This window comes from Salvelinus fontinalis, chromosome 6, assembly GCF_029448725.1.
Source record: "Salvelinus fontinalis isolate EN_2023a chromosome 6, ASM2944872v1, whole genome shotgun sequence".
Taxonomy (NCBI): domain Eukaryota; kingdom Metazoa; phylum Chordata; class Actinopteri; order Salmoniformes; family Salmonidae; genus Salvelinus; species Salvelinus fontinalis.
Window position 1 is genome coordinate 1,591,239 of NC_074670.1, and position 22,500 is coordinate 1,613,738.

The following is a 22,500-nucleotide window of genomic DNA, read 5'->3' on the forward strand; positions in this document are numbered from 1 at the left end:
ACTACACTAACTACACTGACACTCTCACACAAAACGTACACACATTCAGATACTGTACACTACTGCCGCGTTCAAAACAACTGTGAACTCGGAAAAATACGGGGTCAAATCATGACGTCATTGAGCTCCAGGCCCGAGTTACCGAGATGGAATTCCTAGTTGGATGACCGTTCAAATCGATGTTTCCCCAGTCAGAGCTCGTTTTCCCCCCTAGTTCACAGCAGTGGCGATTTTAGCATGTAAATATTGGTGAGGCAACCCATTTTCATTTGTATTTATTTATGCCAGCAAAGCCACTACACAACACGACACAATACATTAATTGCACTATAATGGTGACATACAGTGGTGTAAAGTACTTAAGTAAAAAATACTTTAAAGTACTACTTAAGTAGTTTTTTTGAGTATCAGTACTTTACTTTACTATTTACTTTTACTTCACTACATTCCTGAAGAAAATAATAACATAGCTGATATGGCTGTTTTAAACAAATGTGGGTTCTACTGACAATTGACATGTACAAACTATGGCATAAGGGGACAACGAGCGCATAAGTAATTTCGAGTAAGATCTTAATGAGCGAGCTTGGACGGATGTAGTCAATATAACTATTTGTTCAACACGTTTGAAATGTACAGCGACAGAATTCAGAACATGGGCCATTCTTACAGTATTCTCCCTGTACACCAAGTCAGAGCCATAGGATAAAGGCATATTTTTTTTTACCTTTATTTGACCTTTATTTAACTAGGCAAGTCAGTTAAGAACAAATTAGCTTCACTCTTGTATATTTTATTTGTCTTTATCGTGTGTTAATATTGTTTTGTTTAACTCTGCATCATTGGGTTGTATTCTGGGCCATGTGACAAATACTATTTTATTTTGTAGTGAGGAGGGCAACAACATTAACAAACGTGTGGTCCTGAGCAAGGGCTCATTGTTCAGATTTTAAGTGGTCTAGTGACATCTAGTGGCCAACACATGCATAGCCTGTGAGGTGGTTTATGGAAACACAATTTCACCCGTATTTGGAAAACAATATAAAAGTGGGAAAAAGTAAAAATGTGTAGGCAGTGGGGAAAAAATCAGGACAAATTCCATGTGTGCCATGTGTTATTTAATAGTTTTGATGTCTTCACCACTCTTCTACAATGTGTGCAGAGACTACTTTGAGTTTTGTTGAATGTATTCTTTGACCTCCAGCACCACATAATGTGCATATAAGCAATATTTTCCAAAAGTACTTCAAAAAACGACAATAAGGCATGAGGCAAGGCAAGGCATGAGGTTTCCTCCAAGACTAATGGTTTGTCTGGACTGGCTAATTTCAGACAAATAAAACTAGTGCTTGTCTCCCTTCACCAGCAGATGTCTCCCTAGCCCTTGAAAATGGGCTAGTCACAAGTGCAAGTTGCGATCCTTGGGGCATACATACCATAAACCCTAACCCTAACCTTAACCCCTATCCTACCCTTATCTAACCTTAACCATAACCCTTGGTATTTGGTATGTTATTAGGATCCCCATTAGCTGTTGAGAAAGCAGCATCTACTCTTCCTGGGGTCCACACAGAACATGAAACATGACATAATACACAACATTATTAGACAACAGCTCAAGGACAGAACTATGTTAACACCTTAACCCTTAAGCGTAAACATTTTAAATATCAACTTCAACGTCAGAGTTGGGACATCCCAAGGATCCCCTTTAGAACATGTCTCATATTACACGAAACGTTTAGGCTACATAATGTGACTTTTCTATGTATACAACATGCAGTACACAGGTCAAACTAAACAAGTCGTCTATTAGACTGTAGACTCCAAAGAGCAGGTAGTGTAGACCTATTAATGGAAACCAGAAGCAGTTAGCTTGTCTATCTAGACTGAGACAGAGAGCAGGCTTGTCAGTCTAGACTGAGACAGAGAGTAGGCTTGTCTGTCTAGACTGAGACAGAGAGTAGGCTTGTCTATCTAGACTGAGACAGAGAGCAGGCTTGTCTGTCTAGACTGAGACAGAGAGTAGGCTTGTCTGTCTAGACTGAGACAGAGAGTAGGCTTGTCTGTCTAGACTGAGACAGAGAGCAGGCTTGTCTATCTAGACTGAGACAGAGAGTAGGCTTGTCTATCTAGACTGAGACAGAGAGCAGGCTTGTCTGTCTAGACTGAGACAGAGAGCAGGCTTGTCTATCTAGACTGAGACAGAGAGCAGGCTTGTCTATCTAGACTGAGACAGAGAGCAGGCTTGTCTATCTAGACTGAGACAGAGAGCAGGCTTGTCTATCTAGACTGAGACAGAGAGCAGGCTTGTCTATCTAGACTGAGACAGAGAGCAGGCTTGTCTATCTAGACTGAGACAGAGAGTAGGCTTGTCAGTCTAGACTGAGACAGAGAGTAGGCTTGTCAGTCTAGACTGAGACAGAGAGTAGGCTTGTCTGTCTAGACTGAGACAGAGAGCAGGCTTGTCAGTCTAGACTGAGACAGAGAGCAGGCTTGTCCGTCTAGACTGAGACAGAGAGCAGGGGTAGCTAGTCCCCTCTAAGGGGGTAGCTGGTCTTCTAGGGATGTTGCTGGTCCTCCTCTAGGTAGGTAGCTGGTCCTCCTCTATGTAGGTAGCTGGTCCTCCTCTAGGGGGTAGCTGGTCCTCCTCTAGGGGGGTAGCTGGTCCTCCTCTAGGTAGGTAGCTGGTCCTCCTCTACGGGGGTAGCTGGTCCTCCTCTAGGTAGGTAGCTGTTCCTCCTCTAAGGGGGTAGCTGGTCCTCCTCTAGGTAGGTAGCTGGTCCTCCTCTAGGGGGTAGCTGGTCCTCCTCTAGGGGGTAGCTTGTCCTCCTCTAAGGGGTAGCTGGTCCTCCTCTTGGGGGTAGCTGGTCCTCCTCTAGGGGGTAGCTGGTCCTCCTCTAGGGGGTAGCTGGTCCTCTTCTAGGGGGGTAGCTGGTCCTCCTCTAGGGGGTAGCTGGTCCTCCTCTAGGGGGGTAGCTGGTCCTCCTCTAGGGGGGTAGCTGGTCCTCTTCTAGCTATGTTGATAATTATCACACATTTTAGTTTCAGAGCTCAGCTAGAAAAGTGTGAACTCTTTATTTCTGTTCAGTTCTATTTGTGGACCACAGGAAGGGTAGACTCTGCATGTACAACGGCTAATGTTGCTCCTAATCAACTAAACTAAACCATTCAAATCAAATCAAATCACATTGTATTGGTCACATACACATGGTTAGCAGATGTTATTGCGAGTGTAGCAAAATGCTTGTGCTGCTAGTTCTGACAGTGCAGTAATATCTAACAAGTAATCTAACAATTCCCCAACAACTCCCTAATACACACAAATCTAAGTAAAGGAAGGGAATAAGAATATATACATATAAATATATGGATGAGCAATGACAGAGCGCATAGGCAAGATGCAATAGATGGTATAAAATACAATATATACATATGAGATGAGTAGTGCAAGATATGTAAACATTATTAAAGTGCCATTATTAAAGTGACTAGTGATCCATTTATTAAAGTGGCCAATGAGTCTGTTTGTAGGCCGCAGCCTCTCTGTGTTAGTGATGGCTGTTCTGATGGCCTTGAGATTCTATATGCATTCTGGGAGTAAAGACAGCATCTGACACAACATTAAGTTTTTCTCCAACATGCAATGAACATCCTGTCAAGTGTTTTTTTTAATCCAATTAGATCAGTGCGTGGTTTTATCAGCTGCTTACAGGAAATCTTCCGCAGCCCCCAGACATGTATCGAGGTCATATCAGCCTCAGAGATCCTGTCACCAAACAGAACAACAACAAAGTGAACGTATCTGTTTCGTACCGTAGCAGTTTGTCGTTTCCTTTCTGTTTACAGGCCATGTAGGGAACCACACCAGATGTCGATGACTAAGCCATGTTTATTCTGTCAGGTGCTGACTGATTGACATATCCCACCCACCCACCCACTCCTGAACGAATGAATGGGTTTCTATGGTGACCTGAACTCTCAACGGGAGCACAAGCTGCGTTCACTTCATTACACCTCTGCGTCCCAAACGGAACCCCATTCCCTATATGGTGCACTACTTTTGACCAAAGCCCTACGAGCCAGTCCCCTCCACAACATGTACACAAAGACTCTGATCTATCCATTGATGGATCTGAATGCAGATGGAATGTTTTCAAGGAGTTCCTTTTTTTAGATAACCAGTATGTTTACCACAATCAAATTAGTACTGTTGTATACTTCCCCCTCTCTCTCCCAGCAAACAGCAAGGACCATACAAACCATTACTGTAATATACTTCCCTCTCTCTCCCAGCAAACAGCACAGACCATACAAACCATTACTGTAATATACTTCCCTCTCCCCCCCAGCAAACAGCACAGACCATACACACCATTACTGTAATATACTTCCCTCTCTCTCTCCCAGCAAACAGCACAGACCATACAAACCATTACTGTAATATACTTCCCCCTCTCCCCCCCTGCAAACAGCACAGACCATACAAACCATTACTGTAATATACTTCCCTCTCTCTCTCCCAGCAAACAGCACAGACCATACAAACCATTACTGTAATATACTTCCCTCTCTCTCCCAGCAAACAGCACAGACCATACACACCATTACTGTAATATACTTCCCTCTCTCTCTCCCAGCAAACAGCACAGACCATACAAACCATTACTGTAATATACTTCCCTCTCTCTCCCAGCAAACAGCACAGACCATACAAACCATTACTGTAATATACTTCCCTCTCTCTCCCAGCAAACAGCACAGACCATACAAACCATTACTGTAATATACTTCCCTCTCCCCCCCAGCAAACAGCACAGACCATACACACCATTACTGTAATATACTTCCCCCTCTCCCCCCCTGCAAACAGCACAGACCATACAAACCATTACTGTAATATACTTCCCTCTCTCTCCCAGCAAACAGCAAGGACCATACAAACCATTACTGTAATATACTTCCCTCTCCCCCCCAGCAAACAGCACAGACCATACACACCATTACTGTAATATACTTCCCTCTCTCCCCCCCTGCAAACAGCACAGACCATACAAACCATTACTGTAATATACTTCCCTCTCTCTCTCCCAGCAAACAGCACAGACCATACAAACCATTACTGTAATATACTTCCCCCTCTCTCCCAGCAAACAGCACAGACCATACACACCATTACTGTAATATACTTCCCTCTCTCTCCCCCTGCAAACAGCACAGACCATACACACCATTACTGTAATATACTTCCCTCTCTCTCCCCCTGCAAACAGCACAGACCATACACACCATTACTGTAATATACTTCCCTCTCTCCCCCCCAGCAAACAGCACAGACCATACAAACCATTACTGTAATATACTTCCCCCTCTCTCTCCCAGCAAACAGCAAGGACCATACAAACCATTACTGTAATATACTTCCCTCTCTCTCCCAGCAAACAGCACAGACCATACACACCATTACTGTAATATACTTCCCTCTCTCTCTCCCCTAGCAAACAGTAAGGACCATACACACCATTACTGTAATATACTTCCCTCTCTCCCCCCCTGCAAACAGCACAGACCATACAAACCATCACTGTAGCATGTAGGGAACCTGTCAGCACTCCGGCAGCTGTTACACCTACAGTATGTGTTCCAAATGACACCCTATTCCTTAAATAGTGCCCTACTTTTGACCAGAGCACAGTGGCTCTGAGGACATCTCTGGATTCTGTTCTAAGGTCATGAATGACTGTTAGTTCTATATCTCCAGCCTATGTAGATGGGTTGAGTCAGGGTTGGTCAACTGGCGGACAGCGGGCCGATAGTAGCCCGTTGGTGGTTTTATTTGGCCTCCAAAGTTTTCTGGCCCCCCAAAAAAAATCAGCTCCTAGTTAATTTAATTTAAGAAAATCTGTTCCCAAGTATAATAGAGAGAAACATGTGATCGTATACAAATATAAACAATGTTTGAAATTATAATGTTTAAGTCACATATTATGTCTGTTTGGGCTTCTTGCGGTCAATTTTCAGTCTACAAATTGATCTGTAATTATGTTCCGGGCCCCAGACCATCCGATCAAGAAGAAATCGTCCCTGGCTGAACCTAGTTGATGATCCCTGGGTTAAGGAAATATAATCTGCATATTTAGTGACGCTATATAATTAACAGAAGTGTAAAATGTTGGCTACTGGCCCAATGCTCTTAACCACTAGGCTACCCACTGCCCAGTGGTACTGTATACACAGGCAATATTGTACGCACTAATGTTAAATGTATCTGGAACATAGTACACAACACCAAGTGCCACTATTCTTGATTTAATTATCATTGTTAAACATCATCATATAATATTTGTTAAGGCTGTCGCTTTCCTCATCCTCAGATGAGGTGAGGAGAGAAGGATCTTCTGACCAAAATGCGGAGTCAGGGAAATAAGCCATCTTTATTACAAATAAGACGTCGACTAAACAAAACAAAACACTTTCAAAACTTACAAAATAACAAAACGTAACCTGAACATAAACTTACATAGACAAACGTAAACTCACGAACAGGAACGTTACATCAAAACACACGAACAGCCAAACAGCTCCGAAAGTGAATAACATCGACGAAGACATCACAGGAGACAATCACCCACAAACAAACAGTGAGAATGCCCTACCTAAATATGACTCTTGATTAGAGGAAAATGCAAACCACCTGCCTCTAATCAAGAGCCATACCAGGCAAACCAAAACCAACATAGAAACAGATAACATAGACTGCCCACCAAAACACATGCCCTGACCATAAACACATAAAAACAACATAAAACAGGTCAGGACTGTTACAATATTAAAAACAGCAACTCACCTAATGTACAATACAGTACTGCACTTACATGCAAATTGCCCAATCGCCAGCTATGGCCAGGCCAACAAAACAAAGCATCATTCACAACACAGTCTGGAACATTGAGCATTCTCCTGCTTTCTCAGATAGATACACTTTAATTTACCAGTAGACTACCTGTATTATTCTGTATTAATTTACCAGTAGGCTACCTGTATTATTCTGTATTAATTTACCAGTAGGCTACCTGTATTATTCTGTATTAATTTACCAGTAGACTACCTGTATTATTCTGTATTAATTTACCAGTAGACTACCTGTATTATTCTGTATTAATTTACCAGTAGGCTACCTGTATTATTCTGTATTAATTTGAATCTATCACAAGAAAACACAATTGATATCATTCAGAACAGTGCTTGTTCCACAACATGCTAAAACACTGGCAGCTGTTGTCTTTGTCATCTTTGTTTTTGAAGATTGGACATAAAGTTCTGGGTGTTCTGGATGTCTCAGAGTGAAGGGAAGGGTCAGTAGTAGAGGGCTTCTCTGTACTGGGAAGACTAGGCCTTTTTGGGCTTCATTCCCAGGCACAGCGCCAGCTCATTCCTCTGGATCTTTCCATCTTTGTTGACGTCACAGTGTCCCAGCAGCACAGCCCTCAGTTTGTCCAGCTCTGGACCAGTGATGCTGGGCTGGATGGAAGATCAACAGGTAAAACACATTAGTAGTGAAGCTGTGTTTGTAAGATGTATTTTATATTGCACAAAAATTACTCTTCCGGGACAATAAAGATCTATTGAATGTGTGGGCTAAAGTTAATGTATTCTGTAAGTTCAATGAGGTCAAGAGGTCAAGGAGCATTTCATCTGTTGTTGATGGATGATACAGAGTACACTGGGCACAATCTATGTCCTTATGGCCAGCCTGGACAGAGAACACTGGACACAATCGATGTCCTTATGGCCAGCCTGGACAGAGAACACTGGACACAATCGATGTCCTTATGGCCAGCCTGGACAGAGAACACTGGACACAATCGATGTCCTTATGGCCAGCCTGGACAGAGAACACTGGACACAATATATGTCCTTTAGGCCAGCCAGGACAGAGAACACTGGACACAGTAGATGTCCTTAGGGCCAGCCAGGACAGAGAACACAATAGATGTCCTTAGGGACAGCCAGGACAGAGAACACTGGACACAGTAGATGTCCTTTGGGCCAGCCAGGACAGAGAACACTGGACACAATAGATGTCCTTAGGGCCAGCCAGGACAGAGGACACTGGACACAATAGATGTCCTTAGGGCCAGCCAGGACAGAGGACACTGGACACAATAGATGTCCTTAGGGCCAGCCAGGACAGAGGACACTGGACACAATAGATGTCCTTAGGGCCAGCCAGGACAGAGGACACTGGACACAATAGATGTCCTTAGGGACAGCCAGGACAGAGGACACTGGACACAATAGATGTCCTTAGGGCCAGCCAGGACAGAGAACACAATAGATGTCCTTAGGGACAGCCAGGACAGAGGACACTGGACACAATAAATGTCCTTTGGGCCAGCCAGGACAGAGAACACTGGACACAATAGATGTCCTTAAGGCCAGCCAGGACAGAGTACACTGGACACAGTAGATGTCCTTTGGGCCTATAATAGGATCATGTTTGTGGCACATTCATAAAGATATTGTCTGATATTCTTCCCCACAACTCACCCTGACCAGTTCCATCATGTCTTTTACAAAGCCATCCACCTCTGGTCCTTCCAAAGCTCCGGTGTTACTCTGACCAATGGAGAAGAGAGAACATAGAACTCATTAAAAGCTCCGGTGTTACTCTGACCAATGGAGAAGAGAGAACATAGAACTCATTAAAAGCTCCGGTGTTACTCTGACCAATGGAGAAGAGAGAACATAGAACTCATTAAAAGCTCCGGTGTTACTCTGACCAATGGAGAAGAGAGAACATAGAACTCATTAAAAGCTCCGGTGTTACTCTGACCAATGGAGAAGAGAGAACATAGAACTCATTAAAAGAGCATCATGCCAACATTCTAATCTCTCTTCTCTGAATTCTCTGAATCTCTCTTCTCTGAACCAAACATCCTTATTTTGCAACTCGTATTTAATTTACAGACCATATAGAGGAAGCAGTTGCCCTGCAAATCAAATCCAACATCCCAGCCCCAAGGGTACTCTGTCTGTACTCACAACATCATAGTGGTTGAATATTTTGTCAAAGTCTCTCTTTCTGTCTTCTTGACTTGAGGCCTGTAAACAGAGTCAATTATGGTTAGTGTCATCTGTCCATTTTCCTAAGATGATTTAGCAGAGTAATGTAATGAGCATTAGGAGAAACACATCAACTGAACTCACATCCATTTTGAACTGTAGCATGAAATTCTCTTCTAGAGCCAGGATCCTAAAGGAAAACGTGAAATAAACAACAATTTGATCAAGCAAAACAGCATAGTCAGAAAAGGTATTGATACTACAGTATAGAGTCAATCAGAAGTACCTGACCAAACGGTACAGTATTCAGAACTGTAATAGAGTCAATTAGAAGTACCTGGCCAAACGGTTCAGTATTCAGAAGTGTAATAGAGTCAATTAGAAGTACCTGGCCAAACGGTTCAGTATTCAGAATTGTGATAGAGTCAATTAGAAGTACCTGGCCAAACGGTTCAGTATTCAGAATTGTAAAAGAGTCAATTAGAAGTACCTGGCCAAACGGTTCAGTATTCAGAATTGTAATAGAGTCAATTAGAAGTACCTGGCCAAACGGTTCAGTATTCAGAATTGTAATAGAGTCAATTAGAAGTACCTGGCCAAACGGTTCAGTATTCAGAATTGTAATAGAGTCAATCAGAAGTACCTGGCCAAACGGTTCAGTATTCAGAATTGTAATAGAGTCAATTAGAAGTACCTGGCCAAACGGTTCAGTATTCAGAATTGTAATAGAGTCAATTAGAAGTACCTGGCCAAACGGTTCAGTATTCAGAATTGCAATAGAGTCAATTAGAAGTACCTGGCCAAACGGTACAGTATTCAGAATTGTAATACAGTCAATTAGAAGTACCTGGCCAAACGGTTCATTATTCAGAATTGTAATAGAGTCAATTAGAAGTACCTGGCCAAACGGTTCAGTATTCAGAATTGTAATAGAGTCAATTAGAAGTACCTGGCCAAATCGTTCAGATCCAAGCGACCATCCTTATTTTTGTCAAAAATGTTCATCTGTTAGAAAAAAGGAATTGATGCATAATAAAACATGTGTAATTTTGGTTCAACACAGACCAACGGAGATATTACATATATTTGGCGATTACTGGTTTTCCTGCTTAAAAAAGCCAACTAAACATGTTTGTCAATGGTTAGCGTTTTTCATTATGAATGTTGTTCTGGAGGCAGCTCTGCAGAGTGGTCACTAGCTGGCAAAGCCACAACGTGATTAAACCCAACCCTAACCTTAACCACACTGCTAAGCCTAATGTCTCACCCTAACCTTAACCACACTGCTAAGCCTAATGCCTAACCTTAACCACACTGCTAAGCCTAATGCCTCACCCTAACCTTAACCACACTGCTAAGCCTAATGCCTAACCCTAACCACACTGCTAAGCCTAATGCCTAACCCTAACCTTAACCACACTGCTAAGCCTAATGCCTCACCCTAACCTTAACCACACTGCTAAGCCTAATGCCTAACCTTAACCACACTGCTAAGCCTAATGCCTAACCTTACCATACTGCTAAGCCTAATGCCTAACCCTAACCTTAACCACACTGCTAAGCCTAATGCCTAATGCCTAACCCTAACCACACTGCTAAGCCTAATGCCTAACCCTAACCTTAACCACACTGCTAAGCCTAATGCCTAACCCTAACCTTAACCACACAGAGACAGAACGGGGTGATGCCAGACCAGGCCAGGGTGAGAGACAGAACGGGGTGATGTCAGACCAGGCCAGGGTGAGAGACAGAACGGGGTGATGCCAGGCCAGGGTGAGAGACAGAACGGGGTGATGCCAGACCAGGCCAGGGTGAGAGACAGAACGGGGTGATGCCAGACCAGGCCAGGGTGAGAAACAGACACTGTGATGCCAGACCAGGCCAGGGTAAGAGACAGACAGGGCAGGGTGACAGACAGTCACTGTGATGCCAGACCAGGCCAGGATAAGAGACAGACAGGGCAGGGTGAGAGACAGACAGGGCAGGGTGAGAGACAGACACTGTGATGCCAGACCAGACCAGGGTAAGAGACAGACAGGGCAGGGTGAGAGACAGACAGGGCAGGGTGAGAGACAGACACTGTGATGCCAGACCAGGCCAGGGTGAGAGACAGACACTGTGATGCCAGACCAGGCCAGGGTAAGAGACAGACAGGGCAGGGTGAGAGACAGACAGGGCAGGGTGAGAGACAGTCAGAGTGAATCGGTATGAGAGGTGTGACAGTTTCCCGCCAGACACTGGTAATCTAATATCTCAGTCTGTTAGATGAGATGATTAATACAGCTGAGTGACAGAGTGATCTGCTGCTGGCTGCCACAACACAGCCCTGTCACGGTCCCAAATGACTCCCTGTTCCCTATATAGTGCACTACTTTTGACCAGAACCCTATGGCACCCTGTTCCCTAGATAGTGTACTACTTTTGACCAGGGCCCATAAGGAATAGGATGCCATTGGGAACGCATTACCCTGTCTGATGAACTGGAGAGAGAGAGACCACACCTGGCTGCAGGATGAAGCCCTTTTCTCCTCACTGGGAATCTGAGTCAGTGAAGTCCATTTAAAGTTAGCGTAGAAGTTAGAACGTTTTCAGAGAAGGGAACAAGCCTCAGGGTATAGATAAGATTGGAAAAACAAGTCAGTGACAGGTGCCAGTATAATGCGATGACCCTTTGACAGGAGTCTGGGAACAAGCCACTTCGGGGCCGCAGGTAGCCTAGTGGTGAGAGAGTTGGGCCAGTAACCGAAAGGTTGGTGGATCGAATCGCCGATCTGACAAGGTAAAAATCTGTCGTTCTGGCCCCTGAACAAGGCAGTTAACCCACTGTTCCTAGGCAGTCATTGTAAATAAGAATATGTTCTTAACTGACTTGCCGAGTTAAATAAAGGTCAAATAAAAAGACATATTAAACATCCTGAAGATCCTGTACCGTTTATACACAGCGGGGCGCGGGGCAAAGCTGGTTGAAATCTGGTTGCAATGAACGTCACTGAAACCAGATTTACCTGCTGAATCTATACCACGTTCAGTGACGTGAAAGGCACTCTGAAAGAGCCATGAATAAGGTTCATTTACCCCGCATTAATGGTTCTAGAGCCTGATGACTGCATTAGGTTGATTAGACGTTGTGCTTGAGTTATCTTCTTTTACACACACTGGAGAGAGAGATTGTAAATCAGTGGGTAAGAGACTATAAAGACTGTTTGTCATGGCCAAAGGGGAATGGAAGCATCCCAAGACTAGCAACAGGAACCAAGAGGATATCTTTAGTACAGGCCCTATGTTCCTCCAGGAACCAAGAGGATATCTTTAGTACAGGCCCTATGTTCCTCCAGGAACCAAGAGGATATCTTTAGTACAGGCCCTATGTTCCTCCAGGAACCAAGATGATATCTTTAGTACAGGCCCTATGTTCCTCTAGGAACCAAGAGGATATCTTTAGTACAGGCCCTATGTTCCTCCAGGAACCAAGAGGATATCTTTAGTACCTCCAGGAACCAAGAGGATATCTTTAGTACAGGCCCTATGTTCCTCCAGGAACCAAGAGGATATCGTTAGTACAGGCCCTATGTTCCTCCAGGAACCAAGAGGATATCTTTAGTACAGGCCCTATGTTCCTCTAGGAACCAAGAGGATATCTTTAGTACAGGTCCTATGTTCCTCCAGGAACCAAGAGGATATCTTTAGTACAGGCCCTATGTTCTTCCAGGAACCAAGAGGATATCTTTAGTACCTCCAGGAACCAAGAGGATATCTTTAGTACAGGCCCTATGTTCCTCCAGGAACCAAGAGGATATCTTTAGTACAGGCCCTATGTTCCTCCAGGAACCAATAGGATATCTTTAGTACAGGCCCTATGTTCCTCTAGGAACCAAGAGGATATCTTTAGTACAGGCTCTATGTTCCTCCAGGAACCAAGAGGATATCATTAGTACCTCCAGGAACCAAGAGGATATCTTTAGTACAGGCCCTATGTTCCTCCAGGAACCAAGAGGATATCGTTAGTACAGGCCCTATGTTCCTCTAGGAACCAAGAGGATATCTTTAGTACAGGCCCTATGTTCCTCCAGGAACCAAGAGGATATCTTTAGTACCTCCAGGAACCAAGAGGATATCTTTAGTACAGGCCCTATGTTCCTCCAGGAACCAAGAGGATATCGTTAGTACAGGCCCTATGTTCCTCCAGGAACCAAGAGGATATCTTTAGTACAGGCCCTATGTTCCTCCAGGAACCAAGAGGATATCTTTAGTACAGGCCCTATGGTCCTCCAGGAACCAAGAGGATATCTTTAGTACAGGTCCTATGGTCCTCCAGGAACCAAGAGGATATCTTTAGTACCTCCAGGAACCAAGAAGAACACATTTTCAGTATTTGTTTTGAAATAGTATTTATTAATTATGAAATGATGAAAAATATGAATAACATTCCACCAATGAGGCCACTAGGGGGCGCCTTGGTCATTTGACTACAGGAAAGGGCTAGGAGACTGCTGTTTTACCATTGCGTCTGTGTACTCGTCCAGTTTGCTGGAGGACACAGCCTTCCCGTGCTGCTGGAACAAGTCCTTCAGGAAACCCTGTTTACAAAGAAAGAGAGAGGAAATTAAAAGGGCATGGCTTATTGGTTTATTTCCTGATTCACTGAAATCAGATCTAACATGGTTTGATAAATATAAAGACATTACGTTCTGTGTGTAGGAGTGGAGTTAAACAACATTACCTTCTGTGTGTAGGAGTGGAGTTAAACAACATTACCTTCTGTGTGTAGGAGTGGAGTTAAACAACATTACCTTCTGTGTGTAGGAGTGGCGTTAAACAACATTACTTTCTGTGTGTAGGAGTGGAGTTAAACCACATTACCTTTTTGTGTGTAGGAGTGGAGTTAAACCATATTACTTTCTGTGTGTAGGAGTGAAGTTAAACAACATTACCTTCTGTGTGTAGGAGTGGAGTTAAACCACATTACCTTCTGTGTGTAGGAGTGGAGTTAAACAACATTACCTTCTGTGTGTAGGAGTGGAGTTAAACAACAATACCTTCTGTGTGTAGGAGTGGAGTTAAACAGCATTACCTTCTGTGTGTAGGAGTGGAGGTAAACAACATTACCTTCTGTGTGTAGGAGTGGAATTAAACAACATTACCTTCTGTGTGTAGGAGTGGAGTTAAACAACATTACCTTCTGTGTGTAGGAGTTGCAACTCCCCTCCAAGTCTCCGACCACTACCTTGTATCCTTTTCCCTTTCGCTCTCATCCAACACTTCCCACACTGCCCCTACTCGGATGGTATCGCGCCGTCCCAACCTCCGCTCTCTCTCCCCCGCTACTCTCTCCTCTTCCATCCTATCATCTCTTCCCTCTGCCCAAACCTTCTCCAACCTATCTCCTGATTCTGCCTCCTCAACCCTCCTCTCCTCCCTTTCTGCATCCTTTGACTCTCTATGTCCCCTATCCTCCAGGCCGGCTCGGTCCTCCCCTCCCGCTCCGTGGCTCGACGACTCATTGCGAGCTCACAGAACAGGGCTCCGGGCAGCCGAGCGGAAATGGAGGAAAACTCGCCTCCCTGCGGACCTGGCATCCTTTCACTCCCTCCTCTCTACATTTTCCTCTTCTGTCTCTGCTGCTAAAGCCACTTTCTACCACTCTAAATTCCAAGCATCTGCCTCTAACCCTAGGAAGCTCTTTGCCACCTTCTCCTCCCTCCTGAATCCTCCTCCCCCTCCCCCCCCCCTCCTCCCTCTCTGCAGACGACTTCGTCAACCATTTTGAAAAGAAGGTCGACGACATCCGATCCTCGTTTGCTAAGTCAAACGACACCGCTGGTTCTGCTCACACTGCCCAACCCTGTGCTTTGACCTCTTTCTCCCCTCTCTCTCCAGATGAAATCTCGCGTCTTGTGACGGCCGGCCGCCCAACAACCTGCCCGCTTGACCCTATCCCCTCCTCTCTTCTCCAGACCATTTCCGGAGACCTTCTACCTTACCTCACCTCGCTCATCAACTCATCCTTGACCGCTGGCTACGTCCCTTCCGTCTTCAAGAGAGCGAGAGTTGCACCCCTTCTGAAAAAACCTACACTCGATCCCTCCGATGTCAACAACTACAGACCAGTATCCCTTCTTTCTTTTCTCTCCAAAACTCTTGAACGTGCCGTCCTTGGCCAGCTCTCCTGCTATCTCTCTCAGAATGACCTTCTTGATCCAAATCAGTCAGGTTTCAAGACTAGTCACTCAACTGAGACTGCTCTTCTCTGTATCACGGAGGCGCTCCGCACTGCTAAAGCTAACTCTCTCTCCTCTGCTCTCATCCTTCTAGACCTATCGGCTGCCTTCGATACTGTGAACCATCAGATCCTCCTCTCCACCCTCTCCGAGTTGGGCATCTCCGGCGCGGCCCACGCTTCGATTGCGTCCTACCTGACAGGTCGCTCCTACCAGGTGGCGTGGCGAGAATCTGTCTCCTCACCACGCGCTCTCACCACTGGTGTCCCCCAGGGCTCTGTTCTAGGCCCTCTCCTATTCTCGCTATACACCAAGTCACTTGGCTCTGTCATAACCTCACATGGTCTCTCCTATCATTGCTATGCAGACGACACACAATTAATCTTCTCCTTTCCCCCTTCTGATGACCAGGTGGCGAATCGCATCTCTGCATGTCTGGCAGACATATCAGTGTGGATGACGGATCACCACCTCAAGCTGAACCTCGGCAAGACGGAGCTGCTCTTCCTCCCGGGGAAGGACTGTCCGTTCCATGATCTCGCCATCACGGTTGACAACTCCATTGTGTCCTCCTCCCAGAGCGCTAAGAACCTTGGCGTGATCCTGGACAACACCCTGTCGTTCTCCACCAACATCAAGGCGGTGGCCCGTTCCTGTAGGTTCATGCTCTACAACATCCGCAGAGTACGACCCTGCCTCACACAGGAAGCGGCGCAGGTCCTAATCCAGGCACTTGTCATCTCCCGTCTGGATTACTGCAACTCGCTGTTGGCTGGGCTCCCTGCCTGTGCCATTAAACCCCTACAACTCATCCAGAACGCCGCAGCCCGTCTGGTGTTCAACCTTCCCAAGTTCTCTCACGTCACCCCGCTCCTCCGCTCTCTCCACTGGCTTCCAGTTGAAGCTCGCATCCGCTACAAGACCATGGTGCTTGCCTACGGAGCTGTGAGGGGAACGGCACCTCAGTACCTTCAGGCTCTGATCAGGCCCTACACCCAAACAAGGGCACTGCGTTCATCCACCTCTGGCCTGCTCGCCTCCCTACCACTGAGGAAGTACAGTTCCCGCTCAGCCCAGTCAAAACTGTTCGCTGCTCTGGCACCCCAATGGTGGAACAAACTCCCTCACGATGCCAGGACAGCGGAGTCAATCACCACCTTCCGGAGACACCTGAAACCCCACCTCTTCAAGGAATACCTAGGATAAAGCAATCCTTCTGCCCCCCCCCCCCCCCCCCCCCTTAAAAGATCTAGATGCACTATTGTAAAGTGGCTGTTCCACTGGATGTCATAAGGTGAATGCACCAATTTGTAAGTCGCTCTGGATAAGAGCGTCTGCTAAATGACTTAAATGTAAATGTAATGTAAATGAGTTAAACAACATTACCTTCAGCTCCACAGCTGATATGAATCCACTGCTGTCAGCATCATACTTTCTCCAGATCTACAGAGACAAGAAGGACAATCAGTTGCTGTGAATACAAATACCAGCTGCCACCAATGACCCTTAGTAAGCAATAGGGTGCTTGTCCAGGTGAAGTGATGCTGAGTTCTTTGTCTTCCTCAGAGTTACTGTGATAGCCACACACAACAAATGGAGTTCACATGGAAAAAGGAACTGCGAATATTCTTTCCATAAATTACAAATTACATCTCACATATCTGGTTCTACAGATCTGGCAGGTACTCGGATCACCACACAGACAATTCCAATAGATCACCGCACAGACCATTCCAACAGATCACCGCAAAGACCATTCCAACTGATCACCGCACAGACCATTCCAACGGATCACCACACAGACCATTCCAACAGATCACCGCACAGACCATTCCAACAGATCACCGCACAGACCATTCCAACAGATCACCACACAGACCATTCCAACCGATCACCACACAGACCATTCCAACAGATCACCGCACAGACCATTCCAACAGATCACTGCACAGACCATTCCAACAGATCACCACACAGACCATTCCAACAGATCACCGCACAGACCATTCCAACAGATCACCGCACAGACCATTCCAACAGATCACCGCACAGACCATTCCAACAGATCACCACACAGACCATTCCAACCGATCACCACACAGACCATTCCAACAGATCACCGCACAGACCATTCCAACAGATCACCGCACAGACCATTCCAACAGATCACTGCACAGACCATTCCAACCGATCACCACACAGACCATTCCAACAGATCACCACACAGACCATTCTAGCAGATCACCACAGACCATTCCAACAGATCACCACACAGACCATTCCAACAGATCACCACACAGACCATTCCAACAGATCACCGCACAGACCATTCCAACCGATCCAGCTTCATAAAGTCTACACTGTTGTTCAGAGGGGCTTCTCACCTTCATAAAGTCTACACTGTTGTCCAGAGGGGCTTCTCACCTTCATAAAGTCTACACTGTTGTCCAGAGGGGCTTCTCTTATCTTCATAAAGTCTACACTGTTGTCCAGAGGGGCTTCTCACCTTCATAAAGTCTACACTGTTGTCCAGAGGGGCTTCTCATCTTCATAAAGTCTACACTGATGTCCAGAGGGGCTTCTCACCTTCATAAAGTCTACACTGTTGTTCAGAGGGGCTTCTCACCTTCATAAAGTCTACACTGTTGTCCAGAGGGGCTTCTCACCTTCATAAAGTCTACACTGTTGTCCAGAGGGGCTTCTCACCTTCATAAAGTCTACACTGTTGTCCAGAGGGGCTTCTCACCTTCATAAAGTCTACACTGTTATCCAGAGGGGCTTCTCACCTTCATAAAGTCTACACTGTTGTTCAGAGGGGCTTCTCACCTTCATAAAGTCTACACTGTTGTCTAGAGGGGCTTCTCACCTTCATAAAGTCTACACTGTTGTCCAGAGGGGCTTCTCACCTTCATAAAGTCTACACTGTTGTCCAGAGGGGCTTCTCACCTTCATAAAGTCTACACTGTTGTCCAGAGGGGCTTCTCATCTTCATAAAGTCTACACTGTTGTCTAGAGGGGCTTCTCACCTTCATAAAGTCTACACTGTTGTCCAGAGGGGCTTCTCATCTTCATAAAGTCTACACTGTTGTCCAGAGGGGCTTCTCTCACCGTCATAAAGTCTACACTGTTATCCAGAGGGGCTTCTCACCTTCATAAAGTCTACACTGTTGTCCAGAGGGGCTTCTCACCTTCATAAAGTCTACACTGTTGTCTAGAGGGGCTTCTCTCACCTTCATAAAGTCTACACTGTTGTCCAGAGGGGCTTCTCTCACCTTCATAAAGTCTACACTGTTGTTCAGAGGGGCTTTTCACCTTCATAAAGTCTACACTGTTGTCCAGAGGGGCTTCTCACCTTCATAAAGTCTACACTGTTGTCCAGAGGGGCTTCTCCCACCTTCATAAAGTCTACACTGTTGTCCAGAGGGGCTTCTCTCACCGTCATAAAGTCTACACTGTTATCCAGAGGGGCTTCTCACCTTCATAAAGTCTACACTGTTGTCCAGAGGGGCTTCTCACCTTCATAAAGTCTACACTGTTGTCTAGAGGGGCTTCTCTCACCTTCATAAAGTCTACACTGTTGTCCAGAGGGGCTTCTCATCTTCATAAAGTCTACACTGTTGTCCAGAGGGGCTTCTCACCTTCATAAAGTCTACACTGTTGTCCAGAGGGGCTTCTCACCTTCATAAAGTCTACACTGTTGTCCAGAGGGGCTTCTCCCACCTTCATAAAGTCTACACTGTTGTCCAGAGGGGCTTCTCACCTTCATAAAGTCTACACTGTTGTCCAGAGGGGCTTCTCACCTTCATAAAGTCTACACTGTTGTCCAGGGGGGCTTCTCACCTTCATAAAGTCTACACTGTTGTCCAGAGGGGCTTCTCTCACCTTCATAAAGTCTATACTGTTGTCCAGAGGGGCTTCTCACCTTCATAAAGTCTACACTGTTGTCCAGAGGGGCTTCTCACCTTCATAAAGTCTACACTGTTGTCCAGAGGGGCTTCTCACCTTCATAAAGTCTACACTGTTATCCAGAGGGGCTTCTCACCTTCATAAAGTCTACACTGTTGTTCAGAGGGGCTTCTCACCTTCATAAAGTCTACACTGTTGTCTAGAGGGGCTTCTCACCTTCATAAAGTCTACACTGTTGTCCAGAGGGGCTTCTCACCTTCATAAAGTCTACACTGTTGTCCAGAGGGGCTTCTCACCTTCATAAAGTCTACACTGTTGTCCAGAGGGGCTTCTCATCTTCATAAAGTCTACACTGTTGTCCAGAGGGGCTTCTCTCACCGTCATAAAGTCTACACTGTTATCCAGAGGGGCTTCTCACCTTCATAAAGTCTACACTGTTGTCCAGAGGGGCTTCTCACCTTCATAAAGTCTACACTGTTGTCTAGAGGGGCTTCTCTCACCTTCATAAAGTCTACACTGTTGTCCAGAGGGGCTTCTCTCACCTTCATAAAGTCTACACTGTTGTTCAGAGGGGCTTTTCACCTTCATAAAGTCTACACTGTTGTCCAGAGGGGCTTCTCACCTTCATAAAGTCTACACTGTTGTCCAGAGGGGCTTCTCCCACCTTCATAAAGTCTACACTGTTGTCCAGAGGGGCTTCTCTCACCGTCATAAAGTCTACACTGTTATCCAGAGGGGCTTCTCACCTTCATAAAGTCTACACTGTTGTCCAGAGGGGCTTCTCACCTTCATAAAGTCTACACTGTTGTCTAGAGGGGCTTCTCTCACCTTCATAAAGTCTACACTGTTGTCCAGAGGGGCTTCTCATCTTCATAAAGTCTACACTGTTGTCCAGAGGGGCTTCTCACCTTCATAAAGTCTACACTGTTGTCCAGAGGGGCTTCTCACCTTCATAAAGTCTACACTGTTGTCCAGAGGGGCTTCTCCCACCTTCATAAAGTCTACACTGTTGTCCAGAGGGGCTTCTCACCTTCATAAAGTCTACACTGTTGTCCAGAGGGGCTTCTCACCTTCATAAAGTCTACACTGTTGTCCAGGGGGGCTTCTCACCTTCATAAAGTCTACACTGTTGTCCAGAGGGGCTTCTCTCACCTTCATAAAGTCTATACTGTTGTCCAGAGGGGCTTCTCACCTTCATAAAGTCTACACTGTTGTCCAGAGGGGCTTCTCACCTTCATAAAGTCTACACTGTTGTCCAGAGGGGCTTCTCACCTTCATAAAGTCTACACTGTTATCCAGAGGGGCTTCTCACCTTCATAAAGTCTACACTGTTGTTCAGAGGGGCTTCTCACCTTCATAAAGTCTACACTGTTGTCTAGAGGGGCTTCTCACCTTCATAAAGTCTACACTGTTGTCCAGAGGGGCTTCTCACCTTCATAAAGTCTACACTGTTGTCCAGAGGGGCTTCTCACCTTCATAAAGTCTACACTGTTGTCCAGAGGGGCTTCTCATCTTCATAAAGTCTACACTGTTGTCTAGAGGGGCTTCTCACCTTCATAAAGTCTACACTGTTGTCCAGAGGGGCTTCTCATCTTCATAAAGTCTACACTGTTGTCCAGAGGGGCTTCTCATCTTCATAAAGTCTACACTGTTGTCCAGAGGGGCTTCTCATCTTCATAAAGTCTACACTGTTGTCCAGAGGGGCTTCTCACCTTCATAAAGTCTACACTGTTGTCCAGAGAGGCTTCTCATCTTCATAAAGTCTACACTGTTGTCCAGAGGGGCTTCTCACCTTCATAAAGTCTACACTGTTGTTCAGAGGGGCTTCTCACCTTCATAAAGTCTACACTGTTGTCCAGAGGGGCTTCTCACCTTCATAAAGTCTACACTGTTGTCCAGAGGGGCTTCTCTCACCGTCATAAAGTCTACACTGTTATCCAGAGGGGCTTCTCACCTTCATAAAGTCTACACTGTTGTCCAGAGGGGCTTCTCACCTTCATAAAGTCTACACTGTTGTCTAGAGGGGCTTCTCTCACCTTCATAAAGTCTACACTGTTGTCCAGAGGGGCTTCTCTCACCTTCATAAAGTCTACACTGTTGTTCAGAGGGGCTTTTCACCTTCATAAAGTCTACACTGTTGTCCAGAGGGGCTTCTCTCACCTTCATAAAGTCTACACTGTTGTCCAGAGGGGCTTCTCATCTTCATAAAGTCTACACTGTTGTCCAGAGGGGCTTCTCACCTTCATAAAGTCTACACTGTTGTCCAGAGGGGCTTCTCACCTTCATAAAGTCTACACTGTTGTCCAGAGGGGCTTCTCCCACCTTCATAAAGTCTACACTGTTGTCCAGAGGGGCTTCTCACCTTCATAAAGTCTACACTGTTGTTCAGAGGGGCTTCTCACCTTCATAAAGTCTACACTGTTGTCCAGAGGGGCTTCTCACCTTCATAAAGTCTACACTGTTGTCCAGAGGGGCTTCTCTCACCGTCATAAAGTCTACACTGTTATCCAGAGGGGCTTCTCACCTTCATAAAGTCTACACTGTTGTCCAGAGGGGCTTCTCACCTTCATAAAGTCTACACTGTTGTCTAGAGGGGCTTCTCTCACCTTCATAAAGTCTACACTGTTGTCCAGAGGGGCTTCTCTCACCTTCATAAAGTCTACACTGTTGTTCAGAGGGGCTTTTCACCTTCATAAAGTCTACACTGTTGTCCAGAGGGGCTTCTCTCACCTTCATAAAGTCTACACTGTTGTCCAGAGGGGCTTCTCATCTTCATAAAGTCTACACTGTTGTCCAGAGGGGCTTCTCACCTTCATAAAGTCTACACTGTTGTCCAGAGGGGCTTCTCACCTTCATAAAGTCTACACTGTTGTCCAGAGGGGCTTCTCACCTTCATAAAGTCTACACTGTTGTCCAGGGGGGCTTCTCACCTTCATAAAGTCTACACTGTTGTCCAGAGGGGCTTCTCTCACCTTCATAAAGTCTATACTGTTGTCCAGAGGGGCTTCTCACCTTCATAAAGTCTACACTGTTGTCCAGAGGGGCTTCTCACCTTCATAAAGTCTACACTGTTGTCTAGAGGGGCTTCTCACCTTCATAAAGTCTACACTGTTGTCCAGAGGTGCTTCTCACCTTCATAAAGTCTACACTGTTGTCCAGAGGGGCTTCTCACCTTCATAAAGTCTACACTGTTGTCCAGAGGGGCTTCTCATCTTCATAAAGTCTACACTGTTGTCCAGAGGGGCTTCTCACCTTCATAAAGTCTACACTGTTGTCCAGAGGTGCTTCTCACCTTCATAAAGTCTACACT

The 22,500-nt window shown here is 45.6% G+C and overlaps 1 protein-coding gene across 1 annotated transcript in view; it reads right to left on the minus strand.

Annotated features, from left to right (window-relative positions):
- Nucleotides 1–6,415: 6,415 nt before the first annotated feature.
- The window catches only part of LOC129856853 (secretagogin-like), a 24,057-nt gene continuing 7,972 nt past the window's right edge, over nucleotides 6,416–22,500 (minus strand). The window contains exons 5-11 of the mRNA XM_055924572.1: nucleotides 16,671–16,727; nucleotides 13,566–13,643; nucleotides 10,016–10,071; nucleotides 9,211–9,256; nucleotides 9,046–9,105; nucleotides 8,551–8,619; nucleotides 6,416–7,521 (exon numbers count right to left, since the gene is read on the minus strand). Of these exons, the coding sequence (XP_055780547.1) occupies nucleotides 7,390–7,521; nucleotides 8,551–8,619; nucleotides 9,046–9,105; nucleotides 9,211–9,256; nucleotides 10,016–10,071; nucleotides 13,566–13,643; nucleotides 16,671–16,727 (498 nt within the window). The 3' untranslated portion in view covers nucleotides 6,416–7,389. The remainder of the gene's footprint in view (nucleotides 7,522–8,550; nucleotides 8,620–9,045; nucleotides 9,106–9,210; nucleotides 9,257–10,015; nucleotides 10,072–13,565; nucleotides 13,644–16,670; nucleotides 16,728–22,500) is intronic.